The sequence below is a fragment of the Oncorhynchus masou genome, chromosome 1 (genome assembly GCF_036934945.1).
Source record: "Oncorhynchus masou masou isolate Uvic2021 chromosome 1, UVic_Omas_1.1, whole genome shotgun sequence".
In the NCBI taxonomy this organism is placed as follows: domain Eukaryota; kingdom Metazoa; phylum Chordata; class Actinopteri; order Salmoniformes; family Salmonidae; genus Oncorhynchus; species Oncorhynchus masou.
This window is the reverse complement of record NC_088212.1, coordinates 75,369,211-75,384,795: the sequence shown is the minus strand read 5'-3', so window position 1 is coordinate 75,384,795 and position 15,585 is coordinate 75,369,211. Positions and strand designations below refer to the sequence as shown.

Here is a 15,585-nt window from a genome sequence, read left to right as displayed (position 1 = left end):
CTTTGTGATCTTGGGCACAGGGACTATGGTGGTCTGCTGCCATTTCTTCCAGCGCTATTTTATAACCTCAGCTAATATTATACCATTCACAATATACATTGATCATTTCTGAAATTGCTTCTTGGTATATCATTCAATTATTTACACAAAAAGCAAATATGCCCAAAAATCTTAAATCTTATGTTGATAAGAATTGTCTAACTGCTCATATAATAGTATGAGTTGACGTAAAGATGTGGTAGACATTTTAAGCACTTGCTATCAACAAATATCACACTGGGTCTTACACATACAAATAAATTCAATAAAATACTAAACAATATCCTGTTTCAATAGTAATCAAGTAGATTTCAGATGATAAATCTACATTATCACAAAAACAATTAGTGCAAATATATAGAATTGTACTGCTTTATTTAACAACCAATGTGTATCCATTATTTGTACACATTCAAAGTTAAAATATATGCTGGATTCAAAACATTGGCTATTTACTGTATATACACAGAATACAATATTCACACATGGAAAAATGGTACCAAAAGTCCAAACACACCTTACATTTCTTAATCTCATTCATGCAGCAACACACATCTTACTCAACAAAGTAATGGATGTTTCAGCATTACAGACTCTTGGTGCAGCCATATCAAAATGTCTATTTACAAATCTTAATAAAGAATTCCATGTTTGATTTAAGAACAATACCCTTAAGTCAGAAAACTGTAGAATTTGTATAGATCAGTTGTTCTCGTCATATTAAATATTTCAATAGAAATTGAAAGGCTTATCTAATCATCCAATCCCATCTCTCCCTGTTGTATTCTTGATGCTATCCTGATGGCTTCTTCGAGTGAAGGTTGTTCACTAAGCTAAGAAACAGAAAGGTTGAAATCACACACTGAGAAAACAATATTATTTACGCAAAATTGATGGTCTGATGAGGTGTAAGTAACATAATACAAAATCTCGTCATTAGTGTGAGAGCAAAATACTTGTATTGTATCAAATTTTTTTTATGCAACAGAATAGAGGGTTCTTATAACTATTGTCTGTGTGAACTGAAAGTGGGCCTCTGGGAGATAACACTGACAGGAGATTTACGATGTATTTTGGGTGATAAAACCTGAAGAGACCACAATCTGGAGCATGAGTTAATGTTTTGTTCTATATGGAACCAGGGAGAGATGACCCCAGGGCAAGATCTTGGTCTCTACACAAAGATAACGGTTTTTACAGCAGATACATAGAATTCACAGCAGACAGTATCTTTCATACAAATCTTTACCTTGTGACCCATTTCACACATCTGTTGTTCGTCAAGTAGACTGAAAGGGGTGTATCTTGGCTATAAAATACCTTTGTACTTTTGTCTCGGGGCACTCAACAAATTTGTCGACCAGCCATCATTATTGTAGAGCACGCAATCGATTCACACACACACACACACACATGTATATATACACACATACAGTGGGGAGAACAAGTATTTGATAACCTGCAAAATCGGCAGTGTTTCCTACTTACAAAGCATGTAGAGGTCTGTCATTTTTATCATAGGTACACTTCAACTGTGAGAGACGGAATCTAAAACAAAAATCCAGAAAATCACATTGTATGATTTTTAAGTAATTAATTTGCATTTTATTGCATGACATAAGTATTTGATACATCAGAAAAGTCAAACTTAATATTTGGTACAGAAACCTTTGTTTGCAATTACAGAGATCATACGTTTCCTGTAGTTCTTGACCAGGTTTGCACACACTGCAGCAGGGATTCTGGCCCACTCCTCCATACAGACCGTGTCCAGATCCTTCAGGTTTCGGGGCTGTCGCTGGGCAATACGGACTTTCAGCTCCCTCCAAAGATTTTCTATTGGGTTCAGGTCTGGAGACTTGCTGGGCCAATCCAGGACCTTGAGATGCTTCTTACGGAGCTACTCCTTAGTTGCCCTGGCTGTGTGTTTTGGGTTGTTGTCATGCTGGAAGACCCAGCCACGACCAATCTTCAAAGCTCTTACTGAGGAAAGAGGTTGTTGGCCAAGATCTCACGATACATGGCCCCATCCATCCTCCCCTCAATACGGTGCAATCGTCCTGTCCCCTTTGCAGAAAAGCATCCCCAAAGAATGGATGTTTCCACCTTCATGCTTCACGGTTAGGATGGTGTTCTTGGGGTTGTCCCCATCCTTCTTTCTCCAAACACGGCGAGTGGCGTTTAGACCAAAAAGCTCTATGTGTGTCTCATCAGACCACATGACCTTCTTCTATTCCTCCTCTGGATCATCCAGATGGTCATTGGCAAACTTCAGACGGGCCTGGACATGCGCTGGCTTGAGCAGCGGGACCTTGCGTGCGCTGTAGGATTTTAATCCATGACGGCGTAGTGTGTTACTAATGATTTTCTTTGAGACTGTGGTCCCAACTCTCTTCAGGTCATTGACCAGGTCCTGCCGTGTAGTTCTGGGCTGATCCCTCACCTTCCTCATGATCATTGATGCCCCACAAGGTGAGATCTTGCATGGAGCCCCAGACCGAGGGTGATTGACTGTCATCTTGAACTTCTTCCATTTTCTAATAATTGCGCCAACAGTTGTTGCCTTCTCACCAAGCTGCTTGCCTATTGTCCTGTAGCCCATCCCAGCCTTGTGCAGCTCTACAATTATATCCCTGATGTCCTTACACCGCTCTCTGGTCTTGGCCATTGTGGAGAGGTTGGAATCTGTTTGATTGAGTGTGTGGACAGGTGTCTTTTATACAGGTAACAAGTTCAAACATGTGCAGTTAATACAGGTAATGAGTGGAGAACAGGAGGGATTCTTAAAGAAAAACTAACAGGTCTATGAGAGCTGGAATTATTACTGGTTGGTTGGTGATCAAATACTTATGTCATGCAATAAAATGCAAATTAATTACTTAAAAATCATACAATGTGATTTTCTGGATTTTTGTTTTAGATTCCGTCTCACAGTTGAAGTGTACCCATGATAAAAATTACAGACCTCTACATGTTTTGTAAGTAGGAAAACCTGCAAAATCGGCAGTGTATCAAATACTTGTTCTCCCCACTGTACGTGTGTGTGTTGTATTGACCTGCTCCCTTATTATTATTATTAAATATTATTCACTTATTATTATTATGATTTATTTTAGGTATAACTCTGACTTGTGTGCTAAGTTTGTCTCTCCTCATTTGATAGTAAAGAAATGAACCACCACATGAGATACTTTAGTTTAAAAATGAAGTCTCCTCCCATTGCAGTAAACAGAAGGCGTCAAAGGCGTCATGTAGGTGTCAAAGGGAAGCAAACCTACATAGCAGACTGACAGATGGAGTATACAAGGATGAGTCAAGACTAACCTTATTTACTTAAAACACCTTGTATTAACATCACAATGGAAAGACTGATGTGATCGTTGAAAACAAATAAATACCAACACACTGAATGTTTTTGTTTCTATTTAGCAATGGATCTATCTGGAATAGACAGGAGAGGTGCATAGTTCCTACAACACGTGTACCTCAAGACTGAATAGGACCCTTAGTGATGGTCAATACAAAAAGAGGCCTAATCTCAGATTCACACTGCTGTAGGCCAGCTCAGTGACTACAATATAATGCACTGTACTTCTTTGTAAGGCTGTGAGTTAGGCTAACAAACAGCTGTTTGTTAAAGCTACTGCAGTGTCATTTGAACTCGTTATGCTTCTCAGCATCCAATGGGAAAATATTTTGTGGCCTGCTTGTATGTTGCAATACTTGGTGTTTTGTATCAGAGGGAGTCCCCTACCTGGACAGCGATCTGTGTGCCGTTTGAGGTGGCTAACAGAGTGACAGGGTGAACACCCTCCTCTGTCTGCATGCCCTGAAAGGAGGCCAAATCAATGGCCACCTGGGGGGGGGAAGAGGTCCAACATGTATTAAGACCTAAAGTCCAAAACGCATCACAAATGACAATGATTAGTAAGTCTGAAAGGGGGTTTTGCCCATTAAGTGGAAAGTAGACAGTTCTATTGGCGTTTGCTGTGGGTGCGCTGATAGAAATATAATCACTAGTCATCATTCTAGTTCTGTCACTGTTAAGGTATCAAACGGAACTAAACACGGACACATTTGGGGATTTCAGATCATGGTGGTAAAGTTTTAGTAAAACTCACCTGTTCTTCTGTACCATCTGCTGCTACCATGGTGACTGAATGTGTACCATCTGCATTAAGCATTTCATGGGAAGGAACCGTGAAGGTGGTGCCATCACTGGTTACCATGGTAATTGTGTTTCCCAACGCCTGCATGTCAGCCTGGGAAATACTGACCTGGGAATGAAAAGCATGTAACATTTTATCATACACTAACTTAGAACTTACCATTTGCCCTCAATTAAATATTGTATAGCTAAACAAAGCTGTCTTCTGTGGGAAGCATTGGAGTCAACATGGGCCAGTATCCTTGTGGAACGCTTTCGACACCTTGTACAGTCCATGCCAGATGAATTGAGGCTGTTCTGAGGGTAAGGGGGGTGGGGGTTGAAACTCAATATTAGGAAGGTGTTCTTAATGTTGTGTACACTTAATGTATAACATTTGTATGTAACAACTATTTAAGATGCATACTTTCAGTTTTTCCAATCTCACTTCACTCGCGCACAAGAGGGAGGCTTGCAGTACTGGCACATGTGCAGACCAAATACACTGCTGGAACGCCGATTGAACTGTTTACATGTCCTTATAATTGGAAAGATTGCTCAGAAAACCAGGTGTTTTAATCGCTTAGTTCGATTATGACCATACACTGATTAAGATAAGCATAGGTAGGGGTTTACACAACTAATGCCATACTTGGCCCTCTGTCATAATCAGTCTCAAATTTAATTATTAGTGTGCATGTAAAACATCCTCAGTGTACGGTGCCATGGGTAAAGAGGTGTGAAGATGTAGGGGGATAAATGGGGTTGTTGAGACAATTAAGAGAGGTAACATAGAAATAGACTGAATATGCTCATTCTAGTTTAGTATTTGCTAACCTGTTGGGTAGTGAAGTGTGTTCAAACACACATCCTTTAGTGGGGTGCAGGGCCAAAAAAACTAGGTAGAAAATAAAGAGCCTGCACCCGCACAAGTTCCACCACACACCTTTATTCACAAACAACGTTTCCATCCTTTAAGCCATTTCTTGTGAATGCCATCTAATTCATTTATTATTATGACAACTACTATTTGGTATCAACATATGTTTTGTCTACCTGATATAAATGTCTACACGGTTATAATATTCAATCAATAAATAAATACAGTGCATTTGTTAAGTATTCAGACACCTTATCCACCCCCCCCCCCACTGTTATGTTATATATAGCCTTAATCTAAAATGTATTTTTTTTAATTCTCAGCAATCTACACACAATTCCCCATAATGACAAAGCAAAAAACGGGTTTGCACATTTATTAAAAATAACAGAAATACCATATTTACATAAGTATACAGACCCTTTGCTAGGAAATTGAACTCAGGTGCATCATGTTTCCATTGATCATCCTGGAGATGTTTCGGCAACTTGATTGGTGTCCAACTGTGGAAAATTCAATTGATTGGACATGATTTGGAAAGGCACACACCTGTCTTTATAAGGTTCCACAGTTGACAGTGCATGTCAGAGCAAAAACCAAGGCATGAGGTCGAAGAAATTGTCCATAGAGCTCCGAGACAGGATTGTGTCAGGGCACAGATCTAGGGATGGGTACCAAAACATTTCTGCAGCATTAAAGGTCCCAAAGAACACAGCGTTCTCCATCATTCTTAAATGGATTAAGTTTGGAACCACCAAGACTCTTCCTGAGCAATCAGGGGAGAAGGACCTCGGTCAGGGAGGTGACCAATAACCCGATGGTCACTCTGAAAGAGCTCCAGGGTTCCTCTGTGGAGATGGGAGAACCTTCCAGAATGACAACCATCTCTGCAGCACTCCACCAATCAGGCCTTTATGGTAAAGACGGAAGCCACTCCTCATTAAAAAGGTATAAGACAGCCTGCTTGGAGTTTGCCAAAGGGCACCTAAAGGACTCTCAAGACCATGAGAAAGATTCTCTGGTCTGATGAAATCAAGATTAATTTCTTAGACCTGAATGCCAAAAATCACATCTGGAGGAAAACTGGCACCATCCCTACGGTGAAGCATGGTATTGGCAGCATCATGCTGTGGGGATGTTTTTCAGTGGCAGGTACTGGGAGACTCGTCAGGATCGAGGCAAAGGTGAACAGAGCAAAGTACAGAGATCCTTGATGAAAACATGCTCCAGGGCTGCCGAGTGGCGCATGGCATCTCAGTGCTAGAGGCGTCATTGCAGACACTGGTTAGTTTTCAGGCTATATCACAACCGGCTTTGATTGGGAGTCGCATAGGGTGGCTCACAATTGGCCGAGCGTCGTCTGGGTTAGGGTTTGGCCTGGGTAGGCTGTCATTGTAAATACGAATTTGTTCTTAACTGACTTACCTAGTTAAATAAAGGAAGGTAAAACAATAAAAAGTTCACCTTCCAACAGGACAACAAACTTAAGCACACAGTCAAGACAACTCAGGAGGGGCTTTGGGACAAGTCTCTGAATGTCCTTGAGTGGCCCAGCCAAAGCCCGGACGACTTGAACCCGCTCGATCAAACATCTCTGGGGAGACCTGAAGATAGCTGTGCAGCAACCACCTCATCCAACCTGACAGAGCTTGAGAAGATCTGCAGAGAAGAATGAGAGAAACTCCCCAAATACAGGCGTGCGAAGCTTGTAGCATCATACATGACTCGAGGCTGTAATCGCTGCCAAAGGTGCTTCAACAAAGTACTGAGTAAAGGGTCTGAATACTTATGTAAACGTCTATTTCAGTTTTCTAAAAATTAGTATTTGCTTTGTCATTATGGGGTATTGTGTGTAATTTAAAAAAAAAAAAAAACTATAATCCATTTTAGAATAAGGCTGTAATGTAACAAAATATGGAAAAATTGAAGGGGTCTGAATACTTTCTGTATTTCACCTTTATTTAACCAGGTAGGCCAGTTGAGAATAAGTTCTCATTTACAACTGCGACCTGGCCAAGATAAAGCATAGCAGCGCGACAAAAACGCAGAGTTACACATGGGATAAACAAACGTACAGTCAATAACACAATAGGAAAATCTATGTACAGTGTGTGCAAATGAAGTAAGATAAGGGAGGTAAGGCAAAAAATAGGCCATAGTGGCAAAATAATTGCAATTTAGCATTAACACTGGAGTGATAGATGTGCAGATGATGATGTGCAAGTAGAGATACTGGGGTGCAAAGGAACAAACAAATAAATAATGCGGATGAGGTCGTTGGGTGTGCATTACAGAAGGGCTGTGTACTGGCACAATGATCGGTAAGCTGCTCTGACAGCTGATGCTTAAAGTTTGAGAGGGAGATATAATACTCCAGCTTCAGTGATTTTTGCAATTCGTTCCAGTCATTGGCAGCAGAGACCTGGAAGGAAAGGCGGCCAAAGTAGGTGTTGGCTTTGGGGATGACCAGTGAAATATACCTGCTGGAGTGCGTGCTACGGGTGGGTTTTGCTATGGTGACCAGTGAGCTGAGATAAGGCAGGGCTTTACCTGGCAAAGACTTATAGATGACCTGGAGCCAGTGGGTGTAGTAGTAAGGGCCAGCCAATGAGAGCATACAGGTCACAGTTGTGGGTAGTACAGTTGAAGTCGTAACTTTACATAGGTTGGAGTCATTAAAACTCATTTTTCAACCACTTCACAAATTTCTTGTGAACAAACTACAGTTTTGGCAAGTCGGCTAGGACATCTACTTTGTGCATGACACAAGTAATTTTTCCAACAACTGTTTACAGACAGATTATTTCACATATAATTCACAGTATCACAATTCCAGTGGGTCAGACGTTTACATACACAAAGTAGACTTTGCCTTTAAACAGCTTGGAAAATTCCAGAAAATTATGTCATGGCTTTAGAAGCTTCTGATGGGCTAATTGACATCATTTGAGTCAATTGGAGGTGTACCTGTGCATGTATTTCAAGGCCTACCTTCACACTCAGTACCTATTTGCTTGACATCATGGGAAAATCTAAAGAAATCAGACAAGACCTTAGATAAAAAAAATTGTAGATGTCCACAAGTCTGGTTCATCCTTGGAAGCAGTTACCAAATGCCTGAAGGTACCGCATTTGTCTGTACAAACAATAGTACCCTAGTATAAACACCATGGGACCACGCAGCCGTCATACCGCTCAGGAAGGAGACGCATGCTGTCTCCTAGAGATGAACGTATTTTGGTGCGAAAAGTGAAAATCAATCCCAGAACAGCAGCAAAGGACGTTGTGAAGATGGAGGAAACAGGTACAAAAGTATCTATATCCACAGTAAAACGAGTCCTATATCGACATAACCGGAAAGGTCGCTCAGCAAGGAAGAAGCCACTGCTCCAAAACCACCATAACAAAGCCAGACGAAAGTTTGCAAGTGCACATGGGGACAAAGACCGTACTTTTTGGAGAAATGTCTTCTGATCTGATGAAACAAATATACAACTGTTTGGCCATAATGACCACCATTATGCTTGGTGGAAAAAGAGAGAGGCTTGCAAGCCGAAGAACACCATCTTAACTGTAAATTCAGGAGGTGGCAGCATCATGTTGTTGGGGTGCTTTGCTGCAGGAGGGACTGGTGCACTTCACAAAATAGATGGCATTATGAGGCCGGGAAATTATGTGGATATATTGAAGCAACATCTCAAGACATCAGGCAGGAAGGTAAAGCTTGGTTGCAAATGGGTCTTCCAAATAGACAATGACCCCAAGTATTCTTCCAAATTTGTGGCAAAATGGCTTAAGGACAACAAAGTCAAGGTATTGGAGTCACCATCACAAAGCCCTGATCTCAATCCTAGAGAAAATGTGTGGGTAGAACTGAAAAAGCGTGTGCGAGTCAGGAGGCCTACAAACCTGACTCAGTTACACCAGCTCTGTCACGAAGAATGGCCCAAAATTCACCAAACTTATTGTGGGAAGCTTGTGGAAGGCTACCAGAAATGTTTGACCCAAGTTAAACAATTTAAAGGCAATGCTACCAAATACTAATTGAGTGTATATAAACTTCTGACCCACTGGGAATGTGATGAAAGAAATAAAAGCTGAAATAAATAATTCCCTCTACTATTATTCCGACATTTCACATTCTTAAAATAAAGTGGTGATCCTAACTGACATGAGAGAGGGAATGTTTTACTAGGATTAAATGTCAGGAATTGTGAAAAACAATGTATTTGGCTATGGTATGTAAACTTCTGACTTCAACTGTATATATTTTTTTATTTTTTACCTTTATCTTACTAGGCAAGTCAGTTAAGAACAAATTCTTATTTTCAATGACGGCCTAGAAACAGTGGGTTAACTGCCTGTTCAGGGGCAGAACGACAGATTTGTACCTTGTCAGCTCGGGGATTTGAACTTGTAACCTTTCGGTTACTAGTTCAACGCTCTAACCACTAGGCTACCCTGCAGCTTTGGTGACAAAACGAATGGCACTGTGATAGCAAATTGGATGCAGTCTGAGTAGATCATTGGAGGCTATTTTGTAAATGACGTCGCCAAAGTCAAGGATCGTTAGGATAGTTTTACGAGGGTATGTTTGACAGCATGAGTGAAGGAGGCTTTGCTGCGAAATAGGAAGTTGATTCTAGATGCTTAGTATGTCTGGAAGGAGAGTTTACAGTCTAACCAAACACCTAGGTATTTGTAGTTGTCCACATATTCTAAGTCAGAACCATCCAGAGTAGTGATGCTAGACGGGTGGGCGGGTGCAGGCAGAAATCGGTTGAAGAGCATGCAATTAGTTTTACTAGCATTTAAAAGCAGTTGGAAGCCGCAGAAGTAGTGTTGTATGGCATTGAAGCTTGTTTGGAGGTTCGTTAACAGTGTCCATAGAAGGGCCAGATGTATACAGAATGCAGTATATATACCCACACACATCATATATAAAAATCGCCTTTCAACTTACATGTATAGACTGCTCTAATTGATGCTTGTCCTATGGCTATAAATATGGGTGTGGTACATTTCAGGTGAAATTATTATATTAATGTTCAGACACCATTTCTTTTAAACTAACCTGTTGGGTTCCATCTGGGTGTGTTATGAGCTGCACATGCTGCTGACCAATGGTCTCAGTCATCTGTTCCGAACAGGACTCCTCCTCCTCCTCCTCAACCTGGGCAAAATTCACTGAGGGATCATCGATGGCCTCTGAATCACATGGAATAACAACAATGACATTTCTCAATAATTGTCTCGTGACTCAAGTCATTACTCTGGTTGCAGTCCTGATAAGGGCATAACAGCAGTCAGTGATTCACCGCGAGTCAACCGTTAAACACTGAGTTATACGTCAGACTTTAGAGGTAATCTACAGGTAACTGCCAAAATAAAGCAAACTAGGAGTACAAAGTATATTGAAAGCAGGTTATTCCACACAGGTGTGGTTCCTGAGTTAACTAAGCAATTCAAAAACATCCCATCATTTTTAGGGTAATGTATAAAATGCCCATTTACCCATTATTTTGGCTACCATGGCTAGAAGAAGAGATCTCAGTTTATCTGAAAGACGGATCTACAAGGAGCATAGGGGATTTAAAGAGTGTGTGTCTCAGCCACCAGATCTCAACTGAACACTTATTCTGGAATGGGCCTGAGACAGCGTTTTCCATCACCTTCAACAAAAAATAAAATTATGGAATTTCTCATGGAAGAAAGGTGTCACATCCCTCAAATAGAGTTCCAGACACTTGTATGCCAAGGCGCATTGAAGCGGTTCTGGCGGCCCAACGTCCTATTACGACACTATGTTGGCGTTTCCTTTGTTTTGGCAGTTACCTGTATGTTTATTAGGGTACCACACCACACCTTCGTACACATAGGTTGGGTTATTTTTTTTCTCCTCCCCAAAAAACAGAGGAGAGGAAAGACAAATAAGATGAAGTCACCCATTGATGACTAATACATCTGTGTAAGGTGGTGTTGACTTCCAAGCCTGACCTGTAGGGGGTTCATAGTAGGCCTCCTGCTCTTCCTCAATGGGCTCTGTGACGTTATGAGCTGTGCGTTTGTGCATGGCCAGGGTAGAGATCTGCTTGTAGGTCTTCCCACAGTGGTTGCAGTTGTAGGGCTTGCATGGTGTGTGGACAACGTGGTGTTTGTAAAGGCTGGAGTACTCTGTGAACCGCTTGTCACAGCCTGGGACTGTGCAAACGTAAGGCTTCTCTCCTGTAAATATATCCCATTCATGAATCACACTGTAAAAGGCCACACTACAAAAAGGACTGAATAATGTTGTTGTGTGACTTTTAACAAAGAGAAACAGAAGAACTACATACCTGTGTGGATCCTCACGTGGTTCTTATAGTTGGTGGCACTGGCAAAGGCTCGCCCACAGCCAGGCTCTGCACAGTAGTAAGGCCTCTCCCCTGTGTGTGTGCGAATGTGCACCTTCCTGATGTTAGAGGTAGTAAACGATCTCCCGCACCCCTCAAACGGGCACATGAATGGCTTCTCTCCTAGAGTACAGAGGGGATGATGAGCTTGTTCAAGACCTCTTCAAGTTCATGGATGAGATCATTTATAAACAGCATGATCAAATGACTTCTAATCCAAATCCGAGGGCAAAAATAAAAACTTGTTGTACACTGAATATTGCATATGTAGGGATAAGACTAGGTATAAGTCTGACTCTGGACAAGTTTTGTACCTGTGTGGGTTCTGATGTGCTTTTGGAGGTCACCTGACGTCTTGAACGACTTTGCACAGTGCACTTCCTGGCAGCGATAAGGCTTCTCACCAGTATGTGTCCTGATGTGACTTTTCAGGCCATACCCTTTTGGGGAAAAAAACACATTTTGCTGAGTTGGAAACACGTGCTGTACATTTAATGGATCACAGTCACACTGACCGAGATTGTTCAGATAATGAGTGAGAAATTGTTAAAACTGAGGAAACTGATATCTCCTTAGCCATTTCAACAAGGTTACTATGACATATGCCTAGAGCACCTCAGCTTCATATCACAAAGGTTTTATGACCTTTGCATTAGTCTGAAGGTCGTTTATTACCTGTAGCAAACTTCTTTCCACACCCCAGGTGATCACACAGATATGGCCGGTCACCTGTGTGGTACCTCTCATGTACCTGCAGAGGGTAGAAAAGAGCAAATCACAAGATAAACAGATGTCATTTGGACCAATTGAATCTGACTCATTCTACATTCAAGAACCCAAGTCATTTTCAGGGAATGAGTGTGCTTTACCTTCAGATGGTGTGCTGTTGTGTAGAGTTTCCCACAGCCCTCATAGTCACAGCGGAAAGATTTCTCTGTAGGCTGCTCCCTAGAACTACGACCACTCTGCCTTTGAAGCACAATCTGAAAGAAATATGTATCCTATGTAAACTGCTGGTAAATATGATATGACCTAGATAAACATGAGAAGTATAGTACCTGCATCTGCACACCACAATCTTGCTCAGCTCTCATCAGTACGGAGTTGACATCATCAGCCTCCACCTGAGAAAACAAAAAGGGGAAATAACCAGTGACCATTTTACCTCAAACAGATAAGGTATTTGAAAATTCCATATAATGCTGAGTCAATGAGCTGTAAAGATACAATGTCAAAAACAAACTACTTTAGCGGTGTATTGTTCCAGCACGTTGATGGTCTCTTGGTCGAGGGTTCCATCAGCATTCAGGTCTGACACTGTTCCATCTGCCTGGATAGCCAGGATGGTGTTGGTCTGAGGCATCTGTACTGTGTGCTGGATGTAAGCTGTGGTGCCATCCTCCAGCTGAACAGCCTGCAGGGTATTCTGGTCATAGGTATCTGTGAGGGAGTTTCAGTTAAGTTTAATACACTATGGCAAAAAGTTGCTTTATTTCATTTCCCCATCCAAATTTCTGATGAAAAAAATTAAACACGGGGTAAAAACACATTTACAAAAGGTTTATAACAATCTTAAAAATATGCAATATGCAGAAATCACTGCCATTTCCTAGTTGCTATTTTATTTTAAGTTTGCTTAATTTCAGTTTATGTGACAAAACAAGCAATGTAGAGAATCATTGTACTATCTAAATCTCTGAAATATATTTTCAATAACCAAAACTATTATATTTTCGGCTGTTTGATGCATGTGTACAAAACCGAAAGTAAAAGATGCAAAAACTAAATTTAAGATCAGGAAGCATAGCGCACATAGAACAGATTGACCACTTATTAGACTTGCTTTCAATGAGAATTACATTTCTATGTGAATTTGGTCAGGTCGCCCAAAAGGTTACATGTCGCAGCTTTAAGATTGAGACAAACCTTTTGGCGTGTGGATATAAGCTGTTGTGCCATCTTCCAGCTGCACAGCCTGACCATCCTCAAGTCTCAGACCATCTCCTCCAATTACGTCACACAAAGGGGATCCTGTCCACCTGTTGGCCTCCTCTGATAAGTAAAAATGGGGAAATATTGATAACTATATTAATTTTCCCATTACAATACAGTTTAACCTTAAAGTGAATAGTGTCAGGAATAAGCAAAACATGAATAAGCAAAATAAGCAATGATTCATTATAACACAGCAATAATTAACATTGCTAAGAGGAAAACAGACCTGCTCTTGGCATTGATACATGTTGGACATATGCAGTAGATCCATCCTCCAGCTGAATGACCTGTCCATCCATAAACTTGCCATCTGAAATGGAGACTGCACTCTTCAATCAGACTGCTCTCATCAAATAATGGACTAAATCATGATAATAATCAATAGAAAGAATAAATCTGTCATGACTTGGCCAAGCAAGGTTATCAACTCTTTCTACATGGTCAGACCGTTTGGTGGGGGTGGGGTTACTTTATGGGGCAGTGTTCACTGTTAGTCAAGCCAATACCTTTATGGCCACTCTCCATTACTGTATGTTTGGAGATGATTGACATTTTAGTTACCTTTAGGGTTGTGCTGTATGTAAGCTGTAGAGCCATCTGCAAGGGTCACAGCCTGCAAACTCACAGTGTCCATGTCCATCTGATCGCCATCTATCGAACAAAAATGACACAAGAAAAAAAAAAACTGGCTCCAGATGTACAACAGCATGTGTAAGTAACTTCTTCCTTTGCTGGCAACTTGACAGAATCCCCACAAATAAATGAAAAGTGAACTTACCTGAAACAGCCTCAGCCAAACAGAGAGTGACCTGCTGAGTGCCTCCACCTGCATTTTGGAACTCTGCAATGCCCTGGGAGTCCCGGTTAATCTGAGCCAAAAGCATTGTTGCTCTGTCCAGACGAACACACACACACATTATATTAACTATGTGTGGCTGCAGTCAGTCACTGCCGTAGCCTGAGGCACAATGGTCATTTATGGATGCGACAAGACCCACGTTATACAATTATCAATGTCTGTTGCATTACTAGATCTGATATGTACACTAATAAAAATCAAACTTCCAGCTGACATGTTATACAACAGCAGATAGATTCAACAGTTCATGTTGTTGCCAAGTTGGATGGAACTTGATAGGAAAGTCAACAGTGCAGCTTCAGCTAACTATGTCAGACAACGTTACCGTATCAAATATGAATGTAATTGGTATGGGATATTTGTTACCTATACCTCGGTAGCTATAGGTAACGAACTAAATTTGACAGAAACGTTAGCTGAGAAGTTTTTGTTCGATTAACGTTAACTAACCGACACTCAATGATAATGTATTTAACGTTAGCTAGCTAGTTTGTCATGTATGTATCTACTAGCTAACAATGTGGAGAAAATGAAAGTTATTTAGCTAAAGAAACAGTCAATGGGGAAATCGAGTTGACAGATTAGCCTCTTAAACGAACTGCTAACGTTAACTAGTTAGTAGTGTGAAAAGCGCGGACAAATAATTTGCTAGTGCTAATTAGCATGTGGGCTAGCGAATAATACACTTTTTTAGACAATACATGATTTAAACTATGGTTTAATTGAGTATATTTCTCATAGGAAATGCCGAGCACATCTATCCCCTTCCGTCTCCCAAACTGGATATGGCTGTAGAAAGGCACACTGGGTAAAACCACATTTATACGAACCTCTAAAATTTCCAACAATCCCTTCGGTTCGACCACCATGCATCAGGGCAGGAAATGTTCTCCTGTGCGCACACCCTTGAACATGTACAAAGATAGCATTTGCCCCGACATGATCTGTATTGATTGGCAAATATTTCAGTCGCGCAAGCTACTAGTTATCTCATTGGTTCAAAGCCCTTTCATTCATTGGTTGATGACCTCCCCCTTTCACTTATTTTTCTCATTCTGCTTTTGGGGTGTTCCATACGCCATTCTGGATCACAATTACGACCGCTGAACTTTGCTCAAAACTTCCAGCGGTTTCCAATAAATGATTTCACTTCACCTATGTTATTATACTTCATATTAGTGTTGTTCGTTCAGCACAACAAATATAGAATCCTAAAAAACGTTTCCGAAGTTGAACACAGCCATTTTGGAACCGCAAAGCCTCATGGTAGCCT

The 15,585-nt window shown here is 41.0% G+C and overlaps 1 protein-coding gene across 2 annotated transcripts; it reads right to left on the bottom strand.

Annotated features, from left to right (window-relative positions):
* Window positions 1-397: 397 nt before the first annotated feature.
* Window positions 398-15,559, bottom strand: LOC135550689 (zinc finger protein 143-like). 2 transcript variants are annotated; one of them, XM_064981727.1, is made up of 16 exons: window positions 15,143-15,559; window positions 14,232-14,344; window positions 14,015-14,104; window positions 13,680-13,763; window positions 13,385-13,510; window positions 12,705-12,898; window positions 12,517-12,582; window positions 12,328-12,441; window positions 12,134-12,209; window positions 11,773-11,898; window positions 11,402-11,581; window positions 11,064-11,291; window positions 10,141-10,274; window positions 4,161-4,316; window positions 3,794-3,895; window positions 398-872 (listed from the first exon to the last, which is right to left on the bottom strand). In XM_064981727.1, the coding sequence occupies exons 2-16, from the start codon at window positions 14,335-14,337 to the stop codon at window positions 792-794; spliced, it is 1,863 nt and encodes a 620-aa protein (XP_064837799.1). In that variant the 5' UTR covers window positions 14,338-14,344; window positions 15,143-15,559; the 3' UTR covers window positions 398-791. The 2 variants fall into 2 exon arrangements, with proteins under 2 accessions (XP_064837799.1, XP_064837789.1); XM_064981717.1 differs by having other exon boundaries at window positions 13,680-13,775; window positions 15,143-15,558.
* Between the last annotated feature and the right edge of the window lie 26 nt (window positions 15,560-15,585).